The sequence below is a fragment of the Hippoglossus hippoglossus genome, chromosome 7 (assembly GCF_009819705.1).
Source record: "Hippoglossus hippoglossus isolate fHipHip1 chromosome 7, fHipHip1.pri, whole genome shotgun sequence".
Classification (NCBI taxonomy): Eukaryota; Metazoa; Chordata; class Actinopteri; order Pleuronectiformes; family Pleuronectidae; genus Hippoglossus; species Hippoglossus hippoglossus.
The window spans coordinates 7,308,269-7,333,683 of NC_047157.1; the positions used below are offsets into that span (position 1 = coordinate 7,308,269).

The 25,415-nt window shown below is 44.3% G+C and overlaps 1 protein-coding gene across 11 annotated transcripts in view; it reads right to left on the bottom strand.

The window, feature by feature from the left end:
• Positions 1-25,415, bottom strand: part of agrn (agrin) — a 248,933-nt gene that overhangs the window by 16,094 nt on the left and 207,424 nt on the right. For 4 of the 11 annotated variants that reach the window (XM_034591670.1, XM_034591669.1, XM_034591674.1 and 1 more), the window contains 14 exons: positions 23,377-23,504; positions 19,101-19,215; positions 17,418-17,537; positions 17,176-17,237; positions 16,839-17,145; positions 14,788-14,980; positions 12,131-12,346; positions 10,462-10,691; positions 8,774-8,908; positions 5,709-5,799; positions 5,221-5,385; positions 4,196-4,307; positions 2,566-2,577; positions 180-296 (listed from right to left, as the gene is read on the bottom strand). In XM_034591670.1, coding sequence (XP_034447561.1) covers positions 180-296; positions 2,566-2,577; positions 4,196-4,307; positions 5,221-5,385; positions 5,709-5,799; positions 8,774-8,908; positions 10,462-10,691; positions 12,131-12,346; positions 14,788-14,980; positions 16,839-17,145; positions 17,176-17,237; positions 17,418-17,537; positions 19,101-19,215; positions 23,377-23,504 — 2,003 coding nt within the window. Of the gene's footprint in view, positions 1-179; positions 297-2,565; positions 2,578-4,195; positions 4,308-5,220; positions 5,386-5,708; positions 5,800-8,773; positions 8,909-10,461; positions 10,692-12,130; positions 12,347-14,787; positions 14,981-16,838; positions 17,238-17,417; positions 17,538-19,100; positions 19,216-23,376; positions 23,505-25,415 lie in introns of all 11 variants that reach the window. The other 7 variants (XM_034591668.1, XM_034591666.1, XM_034591671.1 and 4 more) reach the window with 3 other exon arrangements.

Genomic DNA, 25,415 nt, shown 5'->3' on the forward strand with positions numbered 1-25,415 from the left:
TGTGGGGGTCTGTTGTGTGACAGCTGGGCAGCTAATAAGTTATCGTCTGACTCTGCTACTGTATGTCTGAGGGACACAGGGGCCCAGAGTCATTAAAATAACACAGTGTATTTACACCAGCCGAATGCATAAGCAGAGCACAGTGCTCCAACAAGAAACAGAGGCGTGTAAACATTTACCTTTTGGATTGTTCCCTTGAAACCATCCGTGAGAGCGGCGACTCTTGCCAGTCGGCTGTAATCAGGAGCTCCCCCGACGAAAAGCGACTCTTTCAGGTTAAGATCTACATGCAGATTCTGATGAGACAGGACACACAAGGGTTTTTAAACTAGTAAAGTAGAGCTCCACGTACTGTGCATCTTTCAAAATGCCCAGTTTTACCTTTTCCATACTGAACCCTCACTTTCATTCAGGGGTTTTCTTTTCAGCACCTCCTGCTTTATGGTTTTACTTTAGTTCATTATCTGTTTGTGTCCAGAGAGCCTGGAATAAGTTGTTATACTTGTAGTGAGGTAGTAAAGTGAGATTAATATGCTACATTTGCAGACATGTCACAATCATATGGATTGCCACAATAAAAAAGATTTATTCATATTGTGGCTGGCAGACGCTTTAACTGCACTTCCTTGCCTTCATTCTGTGTCAATACACTTGATACATTAAAACATAATTGATTCAATGTCTCTCAGACAGAGTGGTCAATTTTACTTTATCTGTGAAACATAAAAAAGAGACTACAAAGGGAAATCAGGAGCCGGTCGGACTGGAGATATGGAGGCTTCTTTACAGACATTTCTAATGAATGGAGAATTATAAGCACCGACCTTTCAGTTGAGTGTGGAGACACATTAATTGCAATTCATTTGCGCGACAGACTGCTATGAAATTCGATTCTTTCCACCGAACCTTTGGGAAGATTGCTTTGCATCAGCAAGGTGCCGCTTCCTTCGTTTTGCACAGAGGAGCCGAGGCAAGGAAGGAATTAATGATCTTTATTTTATGTAGGGCAGTAATTGCCAGAGGGGTAAAGTGGAGTTAATTGCTGGAAAAATGATGGAAGGGGCCAAATAAACAGGCTTTGTGCGGGCAAGCTGGCAGCGGCTGGGCTTTTATTTAGGATGGGATTTGGAGTGCAGGAGGCAGCGGTGCTTGGCTGCAGCCCGAGGCTGTGTCACTGCACCTTGAACCACTTCCAACTGAGACGGGATGGGGACCTTGGCCAAAGCTGCTGGACCCAGCTGTGGCTGTTGCCGCTAGGCTTACCCCAAAAGTTGAGACCGACTGCAGGAAGGAGTGGGCCACCTCAGTCTCTGTTACCGCTCTGCAGATACATCCACACTACTAAAGTTTCGCATCAACTCTGATACGGGTACGTCTTGCAATCAAACTACCCCGGAGTTTTAGAGCCGCTAAAATGGGAAGTTTGGAAACATTTTAGTTTTAAAACTCCGGGGCTGCATTTAAGTCTGGACGAGCGGAAATTGAGATGTTTGGAAACACTCATAACCGCTTGCTGATGCGGTCAAGACGTAGCCTTTGCTACAACAGCTCACGTGCTCAGGAAAGCTATTATTCGAGCAATCTGCATCAATCCCCATGTCCACGGATACGCTCATGCCCAGCGTACGTGTGCGTTTCCAGGCATTTTAGTATGGACAGGGATTAAAACTGATACAGAGGCAAAACGCTTGTGTGGACAGATCATTTTAGCTTGAAAACATAGCAGTATGGATGTAGCCTGCAACACTTGTTCTGCAGCTGAAATGACAGGTGCATACTGGCTGACGATGGTTTTTGTCTTGTTTTGTCACTTCTCCATGACTCTAACGTAAGATTTCATGCGATGAGAGGACGCATGGTGTTCTGACTCGGCTCACACAGGTGATAATCAGCATGTGGTGAAAGAAGACAGCTGGTTCCATGAGTGTGACTCCAGACTCTCGGTGACGTTCGGTGAGTGTTGTTTGCGTTGTGGCTGAGTGAGTGGGTGAAAGGAGTGAGCGACTTCGTGAGTCGCTCCTGATTGCGAAAGAAGTGAGAGCAGATGACAAAAGAACAGCCCAGCTTGGCTTGGCACCTCACCGTCTCCTACAGTGTAACACCCCCCCACCCCCACCCTCACTTCGCTCGCCTCACGTCTTCGCTCTCACTTTTGGACGGCCACGCAGCACTGGCGTGATATCTCCGCCTACACCAGACTAATGAAGACGTTCCCTTTGTTGCTAAAAACAATGGCCATCACAAAGATGACTGCCTTCTTTCCTCCCACCTTCCCGCCCCCTTCCACCCCCACAGCAGATGGACCGAGGTGAAAGCCAAACCGTGTTCTTTAAGAGCATCTCTACTTCAGTGCTCTGTGAGTGTGTGTGTGTGTGTGTGTATGGGCTTATGAAATGGGAAAGTTTTCCTACAGAACTGGCACCTTTAAAGCTGCCCGTCGCTCTGCAGAAGTACCTTTTATTTTCAGTTCGGTGCTGTTGTGTATGGAGAGATGAGGGTGAGAGGACATGGTGAGCGACTCAAATGAAACATGGGCTAAGGTGTGACTGGGACTTGTCTCATTACCTTGCGTGATTTCTTATTTTCCAGACAGCACATCATAGAGAAGGACAAAAAATAGGGAGGAAGAGAGTTAATAAGGGAAGACTAGTAAGTGTCTGTGCAGAGAAAGGCATGCTGAGCTACAGTAGGCAAAGTGCAAAACACACACAGACACACACCCTCAAGTGCACGTACAGTACACACACACACACACACACACACCGGTCACATCTGTGGAAGCATTAAACACAGTCGCAGCGTAGCACAGACAAGTGAGGTAAGTACATGTAATTAGAACACAACAAACCCACTTTCTTCTGCACATGCACCTTTGTATATGACACCGTTCACATGCACATGCGACCACAGAGCTGTGCGAGTGTGTGTGTTTACACTAAAGAGAGCCAACGCAAATAAGACAGCAAGTCTAAGGAGGCCATGCATGAAGCAGATGGTGTCATTAAGAAAAGATGAAAAAGAAAAAGAAAACTTCATGGATGAGAGGCTGCGAATGAAGCCACTTAACCCAAGCTCATTTACAGACTGCTGCCATTTAGAGAGGTGAGGAAGACTTTCATATCTTCTATCTGTACCTTAATGCATCTGACAGGTGTATTTCCCATCTTTGACATGACGACAATATCCCGGCATGCAATATGTATTCATACACATGCGTGTGTGTGTGTGTGTGTGACCACCTTTGATATTTTATAGGCTTCTCTGAGCAATGCGCACAGAAAGGTCCTTCCAGTTCTTAAAGCAGGACTGGGAGAGAGCCACACTTGATGGGGTCGCTGCATTGAGCTCCATAACTAGTCTAAGCTCATCCCTTGTGCCCCCCCACCCCCCACCCCCATCCCCTCATCCTTGCTTTCGCCTTGCTCTTCTCTTTTAATAAGATTTTCTGCCTGTGTTGCTGGAGTAAAACACAATTACCATACAGACGATGGGAGGCAGTGGGGGGGGGAAGGACAGCGGCGATAGGAGGAAAAAAAAGAGGAGCATTGCGTCTCACAGGACGAGGATGGAGTTGACAGAGTGCATGTTCGTCATCACCAATCACACAGCTTAATATAATTGGATGACTTACAGGCTTATCAAACTATTAGATCGCCTTCATTTGGACGCATGTACCTGCTTTTATTGGTCTAGACGTGGAGCTGAAGAGATTCATTACGATATTCCTGCTTCTGCTGTTATCTCCTTTATCTGCCTCTGCCTCTTCCTCAACGCCACCTCAAAGCCTGCGTTTATTAAATGGACTGTACACCATTTCTGTGGCTTTCTGTATGCAACACCAAGTTTTATCTCCAGTATGTCAGCAGCAGGATGAAAGGCTGAGAGTTTCTTTTCTTAGTTTTTTTTCTTTAAGTGGAATCATAAAGCTTCCAATATGAAGACAGGTTGTCAAACTGGCCGTCTACATCTGGAGCTCTCCCTCTCACCCTGACGGATGCTTGGAAATAGTGGCGTATTTTCAGGTGTGAAGCGTTGTGTAAAAACCTCAAAAACAAAGGGGGCAGAAGTTTTAGGAGTCAAATGTGCCTCAAGTAGCAAGTCGAACCACTTTAACGAAGATAAAGGGGAGCGCTGAAGCCAGAGGTTGTGGTGACGATGATCATTCCCAGGCAGTTGTTAGCTTGCTGTTTCTTACCGGTGCCTCCCCTCGGACAGGGTCCTTCTTGTTCACCATGATCTCTCCTTTGCGGTTGGAGCGCTCCAGGTTGATGGTGTTCCACACGTTCAGCTGGATTGGTTCTTTACTCCTACACCACACACACACAAGTACACACACATAGACATTCATGCGAGTCATATATCAATTGGTTAAAACATTGGAGCTGCCTGTTGGATGGAGGATTCAACTTTCCTAAGAATGTTTTGTTTTGTATCAAAGGGTAATTTCACCCCAGTTTTGGGTGAAGAGTCTCTCCCTCCAAATTCAAAAAAGCGCCTTGAGAATGCAGCGCTGGGAGGCGGAGCTAAGACACATCTTCATCTAGCTATGAGTTATGACTCGAGTAGCAGCGCACACTTTTCCGCAGAAATGCCGTTTGAAGTAGAGGGTTCTTGCCTCCAGAGTTTCCTGACAGCCAAGACCGCGGTTGTCCCGAGCCGTTTGAATCGCCGGCGCAGGCTGCTGTCTCAGCTAGCGATTCAAATAGTGTGTGTGTGCGTGTGTGTGTGTCTGTCAGTGTGTGTGTGTGTGTGTGTGTGTGTGTGTGTGTGTGTGTGTGTGTGTGTCAGCTGGGGAGCAGGAGTGGATGAGGGACGTCTCTGAACAGTAAACTATGTGGTGGTTTAGGGGTTTAATTTCAGGATAGATTTGAAAAACGAACGCAGCTTTCCACAGCTTCTCAGTCACGAGGGGCTACTCCAACTTTGATTAGAGGGTCTTAACATTTTCCAATATATATAAATGTCGTGACGTAAAGACACATCTCTAACGGCTGACTGTACGTGAGCATTGGCCCTGAAAGGACAGTTTGAAACACTGGGAGCCGTAATGAGCCACGTTCAACCTATAAATGTATAAATTTGGAATTAAATGTGATATTAAAACCAGCATTAATGTATTTAATGAAAGAGCGGTCATATTTTGGGGTTTTCAGCTCAAAAGAATGCAGAATCACTTCAATTTTCCCTAGTTGTCTAACTGAAACACTTGGACATACTAACCTGATGGTAGCAGGTCCCTTGCCCAGGTCGTAGCGGAACTCCAGGATCCCGTTGTTGAGGGACAGAGAGATGAAGTCTCCTTTTCCGTCCGACTTTTGGCCGTTGTAGAAGATCACACCGTTGGAGTCGTTGGCCATGAGAACCACTGTCATGCTGACCTTTTGACTACAGCCACAGAAAGAGACAAGTCAGTACACACATGTAAGAGTCAAACATATACCTGAACCTAAGCAGAGTTTGCTTGGTGCACCGGTGCTCTTTCTACATCATGCAGAGACATAATATATATATATATATTCTACATGCTAAGGCCAAGATAACTTGTTATTTATGTAACCCTCATTGTTAATTCAGCTCAGGCTTAAAGAAGAAGCTCTGCCCTGGGCGCAGAACAAGCTCGATGAAAACCAACACGATATCCAGTCTTCAGTAACACAAACTGCACAAGACTTGGCTGTGTGGATTTCACACAGGGACATGGGACTTACCGCAGATCGTGCCCGTAGAGATGGAGCCCCTTTAGCTCCAGGTACGAGTCTCCGTTGAATAGCGGCATGTAAGCCCCTCTCCTCTCAGCCACTGAAAAAACAAAGAGACTACATTCATCCTCAGGTCGCGCCTTCGGTGCTGACAGAATCAAAATTGAGGGATAGTCGGTGCATCTTGGAGGGACCTGTCAGCATTATGGAAAGAGATGGATTTATGTTTTCATAGCCTTTAGGATTAAGACTTTTTCCTTGACAGATATTCAAAGAAAAAAAAAAATATCAAAAACCTTACGCCAGACTGATTACACAGCCCGCCACGGTATGACAAAGAACCTTTGGAGACATTTGGAGAGTTAACACCACAGTCGGGAACCATTAAATAATGTAGCCATTGTATTCTGGCAGGCCTTTATACAAATTCATGTCTTTGTAACGGGGTCTATGTCTGGCTGTCCCGTCTCTGGCTGTCTGGAGTGATTAGAACAGGCTCTGTGCCATCCCTCTAACAAGTGGCCTGACATTAAAAACCATCCAAGTGTCACCCCGGGGTATGTGTTCATGGTGTTGGTTGAAAAAACGACCATTATTCAGAGGCGTCTGCGAGCTGCTAACACACATATGGACACAAACAAACACACGCACCTATGTAGCCGGCAAGGAAGCTTTTATTTGTAATTGGCTGGGATTAGCAGAGCCGAGTCGAGGATGGAAGAGGCAGACGGAGATGAGAAAGCTAATTAGCTTTTTTGCAGAAGACTGCTAATGATGATGGCGCGCAACATGGAGGAGAAGAATGGCACTAATCTATTAGAGTAACGGAGCTGCTGAGAAAATAGTTCCTTATAGGGGAGAGTGAAGGGTGGGGGGTGTCTCTCTTTCACCCTGTGCTGAAAATAAAAGCTCTGTGATCAATATGTCACCAGAGGTCCACGCATCGGAAAGAGTGAGTGACCAAGAAAACCCACATGACGTATGAGGGAGTCGATACTGGGAAACAGTTGAACGCTGTTGCATCTATCACTGAGGACGATGGTGAGACTTTATCCAGAGCGACTCGCTGCTGAGGGACGACACTCGGCTGCTGTACAGCAGGGGAGCGAGTGGGGTACCGAGAGCTAAATCCGTCCAAAAAGACAAAGTGCAGGAGATCGGGAAGGGGAAGCAGCAAGGCCTGCACTGAGAGGCGTGTTGGGGTGTTAGAGGTGGTAGGAGAGGACCGACCTCACAAGAGAAGAGGTTCTTGAATGTGGAGAGAGATGCTCTAGGTCTGACAGTGTTTGTTGGCTCACTCCACAGGTAGTTCTGTTTATATTTAAGAACTGTTACCAGTATTTGCTATAAAACCCATTAAACAATATCAAATGAAAAACACCCACTCATATATATCGGGCGCTTCCAGCTTATATTTATATATATAACCTTTGATCTATATTAAATATTGATCTAATATGCATCTACTCGAGAGATATATTTCTGTAGATCTCTGGTTAATTTAATGACACACTGCTTATTTTTTAATTTAGCTTGATGTTAGTATTATTATTATTGAAATACATGGGGACATGTATGTGTCCTCACTATTCCAGGTCATTTTGTTATAGCCCTTGTGATAAACATTTGTGAAGATTTTTTATAACGAACGTTGTAAGATAAAGAAAGACAAAAATAAAGCAGCCGAAATGAACAATTTTGGAGCTGCACACACACACACACACACACACACACACACACACACACACACACACACACACACACACACACACACACACACACACACACACACACACACACACACACACACACACACACGTTGGTTTAATGTCGCTACAGGGCAGAATGTAAAACATTGTTAAGATTTGAACTCTCCCCTGTAGTTCGTTTTTTGAGGGTGGGATTAGTCTAAGTGATCCAGCTTTCATCACTACAGTGTAATGATTTACACTATCACAGGCAGAGAGCACTGAGGAAAGTAGGCCATTCAATACTATTGGAACACCATTGAGAAAAGTCCTTGACGGTGATCTTATAACGGTGCCAGCCCTGAAGAACCCTGTTGGAATTGAAAAGGAAACCACAGCTCAGCTGCACATGTACACACTCAGATACACACACACTTTATATTATGACTAATACACCTGCAGGCTTCAGATGAGAGGGCTCTGGGCTACATGTCTTTTTAACTGTTCTCAGTGCAGCCCTCAGAGGGTATGTCCGCCTGGCTGCCACCTTATCTCTGAGCTCCTGTCTGGGGCCGACACTCTGGCTGAGTGACGCTCCCATTAATCATCACAGGCAGGGAGGACTGATGCGATTAGTCATCTCATTGATTCCTGTGAAAAAATAGCCTTTTGGAATGGGAGATGCTCTCGCTCACATAGCATTGATTTTGGTTCACCTCGATTTACTTTAATCACCTACTAACTGGGACTTGAGGCTCAGAGGGAGGTTGTTCCCATCTGGTTCTTCTAAATTCCCAGAGCTGCATATTCTCTTTCATTCCCAGTTGATCGTAGTCAACTTCTGCAAAGACTCGTGACAACATCTACAGATGCAGGGAGGGACGACCCACAGGTAGAGTTCAGAGTGTGACACTGCCAAAAGTGGTAATGATGAACATTAAAAGCTGCTCTGGTCTGTTCCCCAGCCGAGGCCTGACTCTGCCATGTTTGTAGCTCAGCAGGAACAAACCCGTTTGAACACTACACCTGTGGGCTGCCGGGCAGGGAGAGAGGAAGTGGAGGAAGGCTGCAGCCTCGCTGTCACTTAGCTAACAAGCCCTGCTGAGTCAATGTGGCGGATGGCCCGATGGGGCCAATCATCCACTTTACTTCTACATGCAGCCCACCAACTCACCAATCCCCTCTGACCCTGAAGCCCCCCCACCTTTCTGTGTTTGATCTTTCTCCTCAATTCAGGATTGATGGAAATGTCACAGAGCGGAAAGAAAACAGGAGGAAGAGAGGCTAAGAGGTGGGTGGTGCTGCGCCTTGATAAGCACCAGAGGGAACAATCGAGGCATGAGAGACAAGAGTTAAACCAGGTTATTCACTCTTTAGTCAAATTACCTTTTTCACAGTGCCTTCCTTCACGCCCCATGGGACACTCGCATTTGTAGCCTCCTTCTGGCAGCGCCTGGCACTGGGAGGATGGATGGCACCTGTTGGGCTCACATGGGTCGTGGACATCAGCACAGGTTGGACCTAAACACACACACACACATTATGAGAAAACGATAAATGATAATTATGACAACCACTGACATTTTCAACCACTTTCTCTCTCTGAGAGGAGGGTGTGTGTGTGTGTGTGTGCATACGTGTGTGTGTGGGGATTTCCTCTGTTATAGAGGTCATTTCCTAATAGGATTTGAAAATATTACACGTCCAGATTAAACAGTGGCGAGCATCCCTGCCATGTGGCTGTGTTCCGGGGCCAACGCCGGGTGTGGGAACGGCTCGCGCTCGTCTGGGGGGTGATGGTTTAGCCCTCTGCCTCAGCCCATCTGAATTCACCCGTCATTACTTTAGCAGTCGGAGCCTGTTGTGAGGAGAGCACTTTAATGAACCCCATCCCCGCTAAGCTCACAGGGCTCCCCCGCTTTTTTCTCCTTACTCACACCATTTGGAATCTGTCTTTTATCCCCTGCTCTTACTTCCTCCCTACCACAGCTCTTTTTTTTTCATATCGCTTCCTCCTTTCCCATCTTTTTATCTTTTAATACTCTCTCACCTCCCCCATTCATCTGGCTGTCCTGACATGTCCTCCATCTAAGTACACCTCTCTTTCCCCATTTATTCTCTCGTTCTCTGATCAATCCTTCTCTTTGAGACCAGACCATCTTGGCCACTTTCTAAATTGACATGATGACAAAATTAACTTGACTACCATTCACTTTACGTCCTGTTGCAGACACAAGTTTGATTACAGCAATGCCTCTTCTTCAGAGCAGAGGTTTATCTTTCATCCTTCTCAGGTCTCTCAGTAACAAATCATAAAACTATATGAAAGGTATTAATATTGTAACATGATGTTATATTGATCCACACTTTAACTTTAAGGAAAATCGCTCTTTTAGGGAAAATAGTTTCCCATAACCGCCGAGATGTACGAGTATAAAATACTTTACTATTAAAGCAAAAAAGTTAACTCTGACAATTTATTTGGTTCTGGAATGAAACTTTTTGAAGTAGCTGCGGAACAACCGGGCAGGCGTACGCTCGACTGGGCCCTGAGTGTGTCGGGTCTTCACTATTTTCTCTCAGAGTTGCTTGTTAGTCGGCATCTGCTGGAGGGAATAAGGGAGGAGGGAGGGAGGGACGTGCAAGTAGAGACAGGCCAAAGGCCAATCGCTGAGGATTGGGTGGAAGTTTCCATGTTTTCTGTGCTGATTCAACATTTAATCATTTCGGCATTGGACACTCTGATATGATGGAGTCGGTGTTTACAAAACGTCCACCGGCGCTCCTGCTGGGTGCAGAGTTACACTGTCAAATTAGGCTGTCAAGCTTACTTAGGATTTGTGAGTAAATCATGACCAGTGTGAATCCATGAAGAGAAGGCAAAGCAGAGATATAAACATCATTTTAACGACGAGGTGTTAGAAAAGTCTGAAAAGTACTTCTGAATGAGAATTCTTTTCTAAGTTTCCTGCGCACACACACGTGAATTAACTTCTCAAAACACCATGACTGAGAAGAAATCCCAGCGCAACATTAGAGAAACTGCTGATCTGCACCTTTTGTCGGCGTCTTACCCCAGAATCCTCTGCTGCACTTGCAGTGGAACATCTCGGCCTCCTTCACCTGGCACGCTGCGCTGTTCTTACAGGGATTCGGCTGACAGGGGTTGTTGCCACATTCACCCACGCCGCTGCCGTACAGGCTGTTGCCCCCGCTCTCTTGCAAGTTGAGCACTCGGTTGTTGACGTCCAGCAGTCGGATGCAGCCAACCAGACCTGTGGCCACCGCTGTCCTCTCCTTCACACTGAGGATGACACGGGAACCAGTAAGAATGTGATGACTTTTAATGTGTTTCTTTCAACGCACGGACAGATCAATTACCACACTAATCACACTCACAACACAGAACTTATGGTTCAGATGATGCAATGTGCTCAATATCCCAAGTGTTGTTAATAGGGTATAGGGCCAATTAAAGAAATGTCAAGAATAAAGTCACAACATTAAGAGAATAAAGTCTGAACATTTGGTGACTTATGTCCTAATTTTAGGCGGTTTGTCGTAGAGCAGTGATATCATAAGATCACCCAATTTCACAAATAATGAAATACTTTAATCTTTTTTCACATCAGCTCCACATTATCACAAGTATCAGGATTTTGAAATAAATAAATTGTGTAAGAAAGTGTCTGAAGAAAGAACTACTCAGACTTGGAGGAAATTGCCTCTTATGTGGAGGAGGAAACGTTTGGTAGTGGGCGACTGTCAGGCCATCGTTAATTACGTGTGTGCTATTCAAAGAGGTTTCATTGTTTCTCAAGAGACAATGAGATTGGATCCAGAAAGAGAGGAGCTTATTTCTTATTATTATTTCCTATATATGATTTTTCTCAAATTATCATGGCTTTATTGTCTTAATATTACAATTTTATTCTCAACATCTCCGAATTAATTTTTTCTTCAATATGGCCGTAATACTCTGTGTATTCTTGCTGAGCATGAAGCAATTTTATTCCTTGGCATATTACAGTAGAGGATGAGGCTGAAGTTGATGGATTTCAACACCTAAGACAAAGATGTTGTGTGTACCTAATTGTAAAATACTACAGATCTAACGCTGTATTATCCTATGAGACCAATAAATAAATGCTCCAGGAATTTTTTTAACAGTTAGCACACATCCAAAAACCTCTAATCAAGTATCTATACATAAAGCTGATCTACGTTAAGAGTTAGCCTAAGTAAGGCTGGATCACCAAATATACTCAGTAACTACAATAATACTTTGAACACATGCATTGTTAAAGATTCGAGCCTTAAGGTAGTTCCAGTCTAGTCCACCTGTTTTAAAGGAGCCTTCATAAAAAATAAATTATGATAGTAAATATATATGTGTGTGTGTGTGTGTGTGTGTGTGTGTGTGTGTGTGTGTGTGTGTGTGTGTGTGTGTGTGTGTGTGTGTGTGTGTGTGTGTGTGTGTGTGTGTGTGTGTGTGTGTGTGTGTGTGCAACTGGAGGTCAATATCAGCTCACAGCTATTTCTTTTGTCCAGAGGCCTACTACAAGGTTAATCTGGACAAGGGAGTGGGAGATTGGAAAAAAGGTTTGCTGTGTTCAATATAATGTATAAAATATAGAGATTTCCATAAATAGAAACCACAGTTGATGGATTTTTGTGTGTGTGATTCATTTCCTGCCATAATTGTTATCATAACGATGTGGAACTGCCGATGGAAGGTCTTACTCCTGCTTCATCTCCTCAGTCACTCCTCCGATGAAGAGGTTGGTGTCCAGGTTCAGGCCGTCTGTGCCGCGGGGACTCTCGCCCTCGATGTGCGGCTCGTTGTCCACGCTGAGCATGGCGTTTCGCCGATTGCGAGTCACCACCAGCTGATGCCAGCGGCCCTGACTGATTTGCACTTTGCTGACCACCGTCCCTGTGCCCGAACCCGTGTTGAACCTGAGGAGAAGGCGAACAAAAACTTGTTAGGCGCTCATTCCGTCAACTTTATACCTGTGTACTTTCAAACTTCATATCAGATTACAGCGCTCGAGGAGTTTGTTTTTCACACAATGTGTTGGCTCTTTATCAAGGCGCCTAATGACTAGAAGAAATCTGCTCATGTTGCTCAACAAAACAGAGGGATGAAATAAAGAAGGTAAGAGACTTCCCATTTGGGATTGCAAACTATGTGACAGGAATGAGCCAGTTATTCATTTAAGAAATGTCTTTCACGCCCTCTTTCTTATTGAACAAGACAAAGGCCATACCTTCACAGGGAGAGCTGTTGTGTATGTGCACCCACACATACAGAAGTATGAGCTCAACCTGAGAGCAATTATTTGCCACGAATAATTAGCTCCTCTCCCCACGTCTCAGATTTGCAGAGCTGTTTTGCAGTAATCTCACAGCTGTGTTTCTGCAATAGAGGCAGAGCTCCATTGGAAAGCACAAGTGACTAATGATCTCCTTTAGTTTGCTATTGATTTTACTCTGAATAGAGAAGTCCAACGTGGCCAGGTTGGGAGGAATTTAAAGGACTTCGAGGGTCAGGCTGAGACAAAAGACTTAAAATGATTAAGAAAGCGGACGGTGTTTGAAATAATAGGTCCATAACTGACGTGGTGGGGAATTTCTAATTAGTTCATTCGCATTTCTTCTGAAGGAGCAATTATGCTGTTTTTCCGGGAAAATATTTTTTATTCATACAGTTCCAGGACAGAGACGAGAAGTGTCTGAGGGTGTCTGACAGGAAAATTGTCTAATTTAAACAGCAACTGATGAAACTTTCTGTCGCTTTTAGCTTTGAGTCCAAAACTGATACTGTGCTGGAGGAGGGAAAAAAATGTATTCTCCTTCAACTCCTACCACACATCTTCACTGGGCATGACACCAATTTAACACGTCTGCATCAATTTACCAGTCGTGAGGAGTGACACTCAGCGTGGTTTCAAATCTAAAACATTTCACAGAAACTCTGAGTCACTGTAGCCATGGTGATTAAAAGAAGTGTCTGTTAACCAGGCAGCGAGGGTCATTGTTCAGTCTCATTATGGAACGTGTCCAGTGTTTCTGGAGTTTGACTCACACGCATCACGATATCCTGGTCTCTGCAGCATTGATTTTGTCCTTCCGAGTATCAATAATAATCACAGAATGACCAATAATGACAGAAACTTGCAATCACTTGGGAGATGTCGATAAAGTACTGTTTTAATGTAAATGTAATTTGATATCATGATAATAATTAAGGGCATCTCACAGTAAGAGGATTTTGAATCCCATTTCTTTCATGTTCACCCTGTGTCTGCGGGGGGTTTCCCTGAGTACCTCGGCTTCCTGTCACAGTCTAAAGTCATGCAGGTTAATTTAGAATTGACCGTAGGTGTGAATATGATCGCGAAAATATTTTTGTCTCTTTATGTCACTCGCACACTGGCACAGCTGTCAGGGGCCATTTGGGGTTCCACACACGGAATGGGGGAGACTGGGATCGAACCACCAACCCCCTGGTTAGTGGACGTTTCACTGCGACTCCTGAGCCACATTTCTCAGAAGTCTCAAGATAAATCGTCATATAAGTAAACTAGAATGGTACTCAGTAGATTTTTTGGAGATCCATGGATTATTCTCAGTGAATTCAGGGAAAATGTTGAAAAAGAACCAATGTCACAATGTTAAAGAGAGTGAAAACAAAAATCCGGATGTGCCCCCAATACAAATCTGCACCAGAATGTAATGGGTTCTGCCTTTGGTTAATGGAAAGGTAGTTTTTGGGTAATCCTGCTAACAAACAAACAAACAACCAGTCGAAAACACAACATCCTTAGCAGAGGTAACAGGGATATAATTCACCATATTCAAATTCAGAAATCTCTAAATATCCCTCTAACAAGACAATTCTTATAAGCATAGATTTACAAAATGTATTTCTGTACATTCTATATCTGTATGTAAAACCCCAGACAGTCAAATGCGTTGGTGAGTCATATCTGGACCAGCTTCTATACGTCATCGCTTCCATCTGTAAATGCACATATCCCACTTGTACGTCCAGCCCTACCTCTAAATATAGAGCATGTGATTAAAAAGAACAAAACTCAGATGTCCTGCACATATTTCCGTGCATATGTTCCCACCATCTGTAATCATGATATGTTTGAACATATCTCTGAAAGAACCGTATCACAGCTCTAACCTGCAGATCTGTGTCTGTATTTATTTTCTGGCAGTGTTGCTTTCAACATGTTTACTTGCTGTAATTATTTGCCTCATTATCTCTGGTGCTTGTGTTTGTTTCTTATCTCCTCGTCCTCTCTGCTGCTGCTGCTAATGCAATGACCCTCTTTCCTCACGGCGATCATTAAGAGTTTCATCAAATTTAATCAGCCGACACTCACCTGAGCTCCACCCGGCCGTTGACCAGAGCCAGAGAGATGAAGTCCTTCTTGCCCTCCTGGCCGTTGTAGAGCAGGATGCCGGTTGTCTCGGACGCTCTGAACTCCATGGCGATGCGGACCGTGTGGTAGGCGCTCATAGTCTGGAAGGCCAAGTAGGACTGGCCTCCAAATGACGGGATGAAGTACTTGATCACTGTGGAGGAATGGAGACAACAGGCCAATGCTCTCATTACAAGGTGATTTGTTTTATTGTGGCATAATACTAATGTGCTTGATTAAGGATGAGAGCTGCTCGTCGTGATAATCTCTCAGTTTAGTTCAAGATTGATGTTTTTCTACAACACACAATGAATTTATCACATGAAGAAAAGCTGAGAAAGAGGAGGGGCGGAGCTTTTCACACTTTCTTCCTCATACGCACACGCACACACACACACACGCACAGAAACCTTTGTTTTGTCATTACTTGACAATGATGATTTTCTCGCCCAGCTCCCTTTCTTTCTGTCCATCTGTCTTTCTGTCCGTCTCTCTGAGGAGAATGGAAGCTGATGAGCTCCCTCTATTCAAATGATTTGATTGATCTTGGGGAGGCTTGTGTGTGTGTGTGTGTGAGACTTAAATTTAGCCACTCTAACTCAAAGACACACACCGATTGTCACCAGCTAATCCCCATCAAAGCAAGTGTCAATTATCTTAAGATGCAGCGGCTTGAATTTGCTCTCGTCCCCAAACATCCAAAAGTAGGGTAAGAAGGATGGAACAAAAGAGTTGTGCTTCTCAGGAAGAACTTCTACTGCAGAGAAGAGTTCTCTCTCACTACCTGGAAAAGCTGCCGTTAAATTAACAATCTGTCGATGTGAAAGCCCATCTGGCTTTTAAAGGGAATGGTTTAAATCTATATAGTTTATTGCACCCAAAACACACCGTGATTCATTTACAGACCAAGTAAAACCAGTTTGAGCAATGCACCTGCTGCGGCAATCCCTTTTTTTGCTGTTATGGATTTGGCGATGCTTGCGAGCTAGTTCAGGCAGTAAACTGGAGCGGTACCAGTCTCATCATGTGACATGCCTGACGTTGGCAGACTGTTTAAGCTGCAATGATTTCCCATCTCTCCCTTTGCTTGTCAATGCCTCTGCTGCCCTGCGTCAGTATCGCTGCCTGATGATTCAGCCCCTCCACCACCCCAGCATCCACCTGTAGGCTCATCACTCCCCTCTGTATCTATGTGATCAGTTGCTTATATCATTAAAATGGAGCCCTCAACCTTTTGTGCTCAGGTTGAAAAAATTTGAAAAAGAATAAAACATGAGCTTTTCCCTGAGCTCTGATCTCTGTTGCCATGTTGAGCTTCAGATGTCACAATAAATCCACATCTGTGAACATCTGTCATTTACAATCAGTGAACTGAGTCATTACTCAAACTTCTATTCAAGTTTCCCCACTTTGTTTTAAAACTTCTTCCTTCTTCAAGAATAAATATATTTTATTTATACCCCCCCCCCCCCTCCCATGTACTCTCACCAACCCTCCAACATGCCGGAGACTCATCTGCCAATAACCACTCATCGGTTGAAGTACTTAAACCCTTGATCCTCACTCCAGTGTTCACCAGATCGTACCGAACTTTTGAGTTTTTTCTCGTCAGCGGGCTTGCTCCGCTCTAATGGAATCACTGTTTGCTTCACAATCTGCCTGCCCTGCTCAGCCTGTGAGGACTCCTGCCTCCAGTTCCACACCTCTGTATATCCCCCCAGCAAGATTAAGTTTTACGATAAGAACCTAAAAAATCGTGTCCGTCTCGTGTCCTGCATTTTTAGTCCAGTCCTTCAAAAGCCCTTCACAAAAACTGCCCAAAACCCTCCTCAAACCTTTGCTGCAAAATCAATGTAAAGTCAAAGTCGGCCACTGGTGGGTTCTTTGAAACAGTAAATTCTGACAGTATTATATTCAAACTCTGTTCCAGCTCCTTTTATTAGACGAGTTTGAAATAAAGTCAAACGTGATATAAGAGTTATCACAAATATTGGAGAAGAAATAAAGCTCACCCTTCTCGCACACCGAGCCCCCTCGGCCGGCGGGACACTTGCAGCTGAAGTCGTTGCCGTCGTCCTCGCAGGTGCCCCCGTGGAGGCAGGGGTGGGAGTCGCACGGCTTGTGGGCCTTGTGATGAAGCTTGCCCCGGAAGTGGGCGATGGTGGTAGCTGGAGGCTGAGAGGTCGTGGTGATGGCTGCTGTTGTGAGGAGTGGCGTGGTAACCGGTGCTGAAGTTGTGGTCGTGCGTCTGCGGGTGGTGCCCGGTGGCCGGCGGGTGATGTAGGGGGAGGTTGGCGGAGGCCTGGTGGTGGTGGTGGTAGTGGTGGTAGTGGTGGCGGTGGTGGTAGTGGTGGCGGTGGTGGGAGCAGCTGTGGTGACGGATGCCGTGGTGGTGGTAGTGGTGGAGAGGCCTGCGGGTGATGCCGGAGAGAACAATCAAAATTAGAATAGGAGAAAACATGTATTTAAGCATGTTGAGCCTGAGGTGCTGAGATTTCTTTTTCAAAACCCTTAAACCCTTCGATAAATCACCTCATGAATAACTTAAACCCCCTTTTCATTTTGTAAATCCCTACACACTACTGTATTACCATAATTGGTGAAGCGAATATTCTCGTCCTCCGGCTTCTTCACGGCGATGCCGGTCTCTTTGGAGGCCTTCAGCTGTTTCAGCAGGGATCCTTCGATGTCCTCCACTGTGTATCTTGTATCTACAAGGAAGCAGAGGTAGAACCACTCAGGACAAGTCTCCTGAGGAACACTCCCAAGCAAATAGAGGGCCCGAGCTTCCTTAGTGATACACTGGATACTATCTGAGAGCCTTGTGTAGGACAGGTAGAGGGTCTGTGGGGACCGCTTGTCCTCCACCTATTGGCTTTGTTCTAGATGAATTACCCTCATAACGTTCACTGCAGATGCTCGCTTTACTGGCCATGGAGGAGTGTTGCTGTACAGCGTTCCGATGCCCTGTACGAAGTGTATGAAGGATGCTAAATGACGCTCATAAAAGAAAAGAAAAAAAAGACAAGGCGGGGAGGTGGTGTGGTTTGTGTTGTGCAAAAGAAGCCTTGTAAATGTACGGTTGCTCCACATCAACCGGAGCTCAAATTTTATACATAAAAGATTCTAATTTAATGAATACCAGCACATTGAAGTGTGGCAATTAAAAAATACAGGCCTGTAATTACACCATTGTTAAAATAAACAAACCTTTAACGGATTAAAAAAACATGAGCAACTCACATCTAGTTGTTAAATTGTAAACTATCATAATATAACACAATATTTTCTGTACAGTGGATGTTATGCACAATCCAACATTTTTTACCATCGTTTTGGATGAACCTATCACTGGCTCTGATCAATATCAAACACCAATCTCAACATCTACAAAATCCAAATCGTTGCGAGCAAGCGATGAAGTTGGCACTGAGATAAAAACTGGGAGAAACATTCAGTGGCTCACAATATCATGAGCCAAATAAAAAAAATAATGAGAAAACACTCAGACGGCATATACTTCTGCCAAGGCTTCACAATACTCTTGAATGTGTGGTTATAATAATCATAGTGAGGTGTAGATGTTTTTAATCTGCAGCAGTGCACGCGGCAACAAAAAACAGATGATCAGTTTGCGCGATACTTAAGACCTGGTAATGTTTTACATATGGAGGAACTGTGGGAGGTGAGGCATAAACACTGAGTCACGGTCATTTCAATCAAAGTTTTTACGGCTGTAGTACCACTTACTGTTCAGTTAAGTTCCCTGGATACTCGGAGGGGATATGTGCAAGTACAGTTTGGTTTGCTACCTTCAGGAATAATGGGAATTCATGTCAAACAGGCCACTGATACTCGGATTTTAGTAAGAAGTTTTAAGAGAATGTGATGGCTGGATATTTGAAAGATCATTTTAAACTGTTAGGGGGTGGATTATGTGACAAGTGTGTGGAATTTGTTTAGATATAAAATTATGGAGCTCTACACAAACTCATCTGTGCATGAGAAGAGGCTAAAGGTGAAGAGTGAAAAGTAAATAAAGGTTAGTGCTTAAATAATGGTAACACAATGGCTTATTCTGCACCAAAAATCTATGTAGGTCTTCCTTGACAAATGGTCTAACTGTAATCCCAGTTTCATATAAATCATTCAAGTCATTTCTGAGATAGCCTGCTTGCTAAAAGACAAAGGGCGACGAACCATAACTGATTCCAAACACGTACAGTTCATTTTTCTGTTTGCAGTTCTGTTTTTGGGGGGAAATCTGCTCTCACCTGGTCTGAAGTGAGCCTCCACAAAGGCCAGGATGGAGTTGCTGGGTGCCAGGTTACGGACGCGAACGCTCATGAAATCTTTGTGCACCTCCGACTTCCTGAACAAGTCATTGAGCTGGAGGGGGGCAGAGAGAGAGAGAGAGAGAGAGAACAGACAGAGAGGAGAGATGATAAATGGGGCTGGTAATGAGCCCTGTGCTTTCATAGCAGCGGGTACAACACCAGAAGACTCTACTGTGGCTCAAAGGAAGAAAAAGAGACCCTCCGAAATTGGAGTGCAGAGAAGAAATCTTTTGGGTGTGGGTGCACCAAATGACATTTAGCAGCAGCCGTGGCATTAATTACAGGAACAAGTTTTTCGGGAGGAGCTACGATAAATGTCATGCTACCCTGACATGTGTTCGTGATTGGTTTTGCTTCTGATGCCCCTGCTGAGTGCGTGTTGTAACAGCCGGCGGAGCTCCGCGAGGACTCATACATTTCTTTAAGCCAACAGTGACATTACAGCAGTCGCACTGAAGTTGCCTTGAGCCAGAAATAAAAATGGACCAATTTTCATGCTCGAACTTAAAACATACACACGCTCAGCGACGGCGGTGGATTAATCTCAATCACACGACGGGCAACAAAAAGGAAAATCCTTCGCTTCGTCCTCGCCGCCGCCGCAGCTGGTTAAAATCACAGGAGCCACAGGGCCTGGTAACCCACTTTACTGGAGCATCCTCTTCATGGCTGCCTCCATTGTTCCCACTGAGGGTTCTTCCACACCGCTCATCTGCATTTCTAAAGCCAGTCATTGTCCGCAAAATGATTCTTTTTTAACAAAATCAGCAGGAACTTGTGGTAGAGATGACATATTATTTTGTTCATGCTTTTTACAAAAAAACATATTATTGAGGTTTTAGACACAAGTGAACGGTTACATTTATAATCCTCTGACTGTGGCTTAGAGATGCAAATGGTTGGGGACAAATTCCCGCACTGACTTAGCCCCTGCTCTTTCTTTCCCTCTTTAACTTTGCTGTCGCTCCCAGGTTCCAATTTATTAACTCATAGTTAGAGGTTGCTCAGCTGCGAACGAAATGTGCTGCGGCTCAATTCTTTGTGTGTTTGGACTGTATATCTGAGTATGTACTTTGTGTGTGTGTGTAAACTGTATGTGCGCCGCTTATAATGTCAGTACAGCACTAATTTTTAACTGTCTGTGGACATTGCACTGATGTCATCGTTGGTTTTACTTGTGTTTTGCCTTAGAATTGCCCTCTGGGGACAAATAAAGTTGTTTTAAATTTGAATATGAATTTGCTCAGTGTGTGTGTTGGGAGATGGGGAAGGAGTGGTTGCTGTCAAGTGGCGCACCAGGCTTCAGAGACACACAGGCTGAGAGCGCTAACGAGGCAACACACACAACACGCGCACACACACACACACACACACACACACACACAGACACACACAAACTGCTGTGAGGTAGCAGATTAGGTCCCAGTGGGGGCTAGTGACACCGATACAGCAGCTGTTGGTGTGTACTGTGTACGCACACACACACACACACACACAAACATACAAACACAAACCCCCATTTCATCTGAGGAGTGAGGCCCTGGCTTGACATCAGAGACATGTTTTCAAAGGTCTGACCTCAACAGAGAAAAGGGAGAAATGCGAGCAGGGTAAACCGCACCACAGTGATTACCGTACAGAGACTCTGCGAGGACTGGCCTAGCTAACAGCGTCTGGATCGTGACCATCCACACTTGACTCATATCCAGAAATAGGACTTGAGTTGAGCGTTCAGATATCTGAATCCTAATTAAACTCACACAAGATGCTGCTTTTCGATACTGAGGCGTTTGGCAAGGAATCAACAAATTAGTCTTCGCACTAGTCTGCAGAGAGCACTTTTTAAAATATTATAATTCTCTTTTTAAGCTTGACGAGTTGCTGGAAGCCTTATGTGATTGATATATATATATATATATATATATATATATATATATATATATATATATATGCTAACTCATACTAAAGTTTGCATGCAGTGCATTGAATAAATAATAAAAAAAATCTTAATTAAATAGCAGTATATGTGAGGAATATATATTTTCCTGTTTATGAAAAATAACTTTTGGATATTAGAGTCCAAAACACCCACTAACATCTGTAATGAGAATGGATTCAATCAGCATTCACTCCCAGGTCAAATGACTGCAGAAGCCAGAGGTTTTTATTGGTTTTGTTCAACAGTAATGGAAGACAGAACCTGGGTGAACACTCTATTTTCTTCTTCTTCTTCTCTTTTATTCTGGCAGTCTAGACACTGACACAGCGTTATGATTTGCATTGAAATTCCGGGCATAATCGCCCTGAACCTTTGTGACCGTTTTACATCTTGGGAGAAACAGAAACCTTTTTTTTCTGAGCTTCTCAGCTTCTGGCACATGATGTGGCAAACTGCGTATACCTGCTAATTTTTGTGCAGAAGAGGTTTGATAAAAAATATTTGAACTCTGATCCACTTTATATGTCAAACACTGGTATTTAATCACTGTATAAAAAGGGATCAAGTGTAAAGGGATCATCTGATGAAACTGATTTCCAACATTTATTAAAAATCGATGATGACGTTTCTCCCTGGCTGCAGCCACCGAGTGCGTTTTTGACTTTTTATCATTGAGGAAAGAAACCACTCCAGCCCAGTTTGCAGTGAAGCTCGCCTGAAGGGGCTGGGAGAATTAGATTAGTCCGGCTCTCTTTGAAGACTTTTGTGTCTCATGATTCTCTGAAATGTTGACTCAGAAGCTTTTCTACTCTTGATGAGAGCATGCTTAGGAAAGCACAAAATGTGCAGCCAGACCATGTCAGTGTTAATTGAGTTCTTTTGGACACTTGAGGCCATTAGAACAAACTGAAAACACAACATATGGCATTTTATCAAATTACAAAGGTGCTGTGGTGAACATGTCAGCGAGTTATTTCTTGGTTACACAGCTTTTATGGTCACCTGAATCAAATCTGAGTAGAACTCGATTGTTTACTCCTCTTTCAGCTGTGTTTCGATCTCCACCAAAGCACCAACGTACAGTGTCTGTCAGTTTGTCAAGTTTCTTTAAAGCTGAAAACAGGGGTCTTTATGGAAATGGTGAGTGATGTTTGTAGAGCTGAGAACCAAAGGAAAGAGCTTAAAGACGTGTAATGTCCGCTGCGCACCGGAGGATTATCAACCCGATTTGGGGTCCGATTCAGCCCCTCGGACAATAGCAGGGGAGTTGAGGCTGATCCGAACAAATCATCTTGCCAAATGATCATGTAGCGTGAGGGGTTTACAGACTTAGTCTGACCAACTGAATCAGACCCTTCCAGATGTTTGATATCTATGAGGGCTTGTCTAGTTTGAGTTCGATTGGGCGAGGGAGTGAGTGTAAAGAAACCCACATATAACTATATTCCAACAATTTACCTTATTCAGAATAGACATTATTTCGATTATGGTGTTTACATGAGTTGCTTATAGGATATTCCATTCACATGTTACAGAGCCTAGCCGGCTTATGACTCAGGCCCTGTTTTCTTTCTAATTTTGCAAAAGCTACAACTCCTTTCTATTTTTCCATCTTGTTTACACCTAGGGCATGTGTCGACAAGAAATTGGTAACTGTCAAAACAGTGATTGCTGTATAAAAACTCCAATTGGGGCGTTATAAGGCGATTAAGACGTATACATGTTCACATAATGTGACAAAGTGTCAGAATACTCCATATCTTGATTTGATCATTGCTTATTCCCGAGTATGACCTTATTCTGGTGAAGATAATAAAACAATGCTGTTAACATGGCTCTGTCACAAGAAAAACCTTTCATGTTACACAATCATCTGATTACATTGCCGACTGGTGAAGCTTTAAAACGTTGTCATCATGGGACCAAGTCTGAAATCGTCAGAGGAAAAACTACAATATAATGTAACATTAGCAAAGGCAGAGAAGAGTCATTATGTCTTTCAACTGATTAATTCGTTTTTTGCACATAACTTGTTTTACATTATATTAACTAACACTAGCCACCATTAGCTCCTGGCTGTTGGTTAATATCAGACCACTTAAAGCTGTGGAAGCAAAACCCCTGAGAATAGAAAAGTGAACAAAGGTATTTTTTAAGATACATGTTCAAACTTTAAAAGAAAAGGAAATGTGGACAGAATATTGTTTAACGGCTGATTTAGCCGGGAAATCATTCAGAATCATTGGCTGGCTGAACTGTATTCCGGGCACTTACAGCGCTCTCTATGCTGCGGGCTGTCTCTCCGAACAACTCCGACTTGGGGTCCTCCATCTCCGGGGTGTAGAAAATCTCTTGGCCCTCCACCTGGTCCAAGTGCAGGAAACCACTGAACCTCATGGTGGCTGGAAGGAGAGGAGAGGAGGGAAAGAAGATGTGATACTGAGACAGACGAGTTCAAACCTTCTACTATCACTACTCAGATCCCACTGCCTTCACACGGTGCCCAGTTTTGGGGTGGTGCCAATTTTGGGTTAGTGATGGATTGGGTGTTTGTGTGTGTGTGACAAAGGGAGGCGGAGTGAGTGTGTTGCTGATTGAGTGGGGGTTTGAAAGGGAGTGCGACCGTTATAGGTGAACATAGCGGAGGTTGAGGTGGTGGAAGTGATGGACTGTGAGGTATGGGAGAAGGAAGGAAGGAACATAGAAGGAAGGAAAGTTGGGGAAAATGGGCCAGTTTTACCAGACGGAGACGTGTCCCAAAAGCTGGTCGGGGCATGGAGGGCTGGGTAAAAAGACAACAAGTTAGACAGACACACAAATACATGAAGAAAAAATCAACACACACACACACACACACACTAAAGAGGAAAAACAGCCCACAGCCATTCGCAAAAGTGCCTTCTTCAGCAAAGAGAATGCCTCCCAGTACGACCTTGGGGGTTGTGTTGTCCACCATCTATCAACTCTTTATACGGTTTCTTTGTACTGCCGCCAGAGGAGAGGACTTGAAATAAAGCTGAGAGTGGAGGGGATTGGTGTGCCTGCGCATCTGTGTGTGTGTGTGTGCGTGTGCGTGTGCGTGTGAGGTGAGGAAAAGAGGTGCATGCGAGGCACTGATGCCGGGCTTCCACGCTGCTCGTAATCAGTGGAACAAATTGCCCAAATCAATCACGGCTGCCCCTGCCTGAGCAACACCAGGGAGAATGGGAAGAGCACTTGTATGATTATCGTGAAAGATAGCCGTAATTGTCTCCTTAATGCCACCAGACCGGTGACTGACACAGCCTGGTTAAAATTGCATGAAACGGACAGCAGTCACCACACACACACACACACAGACGCGCGCACACAGCCACCACGCCCGCTGTTCCCTCCGTCCCCACTCGTCTTTACTTTCACGGGCTGCACACATCGATTCAGATGTGATGGCAGCCATAAAATAGAGGCAAACGGCCGGGGTTTGGCCGATAAGACTAAGGGGGGAAGAAAAGAAAGAGAGGTGGCGGCGAGAGAGATCTGACTTTTAATCTGCAAAGAAGACAAACATCAGAGAGAGTGATTTTCTGGCCCAGTGCCGTGACGGACATAAAGAGAGTCAGAGAGAGAGTGATAAAAGAGGGACAGAGCCATTTGACTATCAGATTCTACTGAAGTGGAAATTATAATGGATTTGTTAGACTTCCCTTAGTGTGCCATTAACTCTCGCATGAGCATTTGCTAGCCATTATCTATGATGTCATATTGCCCTGTTTGAATGTTACATATGGAAGGCCTACGTTAAAGGCATTAAGCTCAAGAAGCAGAGTTCTCAGAGGAGGAACAGGTGAAAACACGGCCAACCACACGGAGTCTGGTTCTGCTCGAGGTTTCTTCCTGTTAAAAGAGTGTTTTTTCTCTCCACAGTCGCCAAAGAACATGCTTGTTGTGGGAAATGTTGGGTTCTCTATAATATTGTAAGGTCTTGACCCTAACATGTGAAGTGCCTTGAGTTAATGTTGTGATTTGACACCATACAAATAAAGTTGAATTGAGCTGAATTAACCATGGTCTGACATCTGGTGTGAGGGTTTATTTTACTAAATAGAAAAAAGGTTTCATCGTAGATCTTCTCGAGTGTGTGAACATGTGGCCTCAACTCAACCCTGAGCCATTTCACCATTTAATGTCTCAATAAAATGAGAAAACTGGAACAGTAAACAATTAGTCCTTTTCATTTTGAGACAACCGGCCGCATTCCGATAAATTGTACGCTACAGTGAGATGGTGGCCGATGGATATTCTAGTATGAAGGACATGTCATTTCACTTCTAATG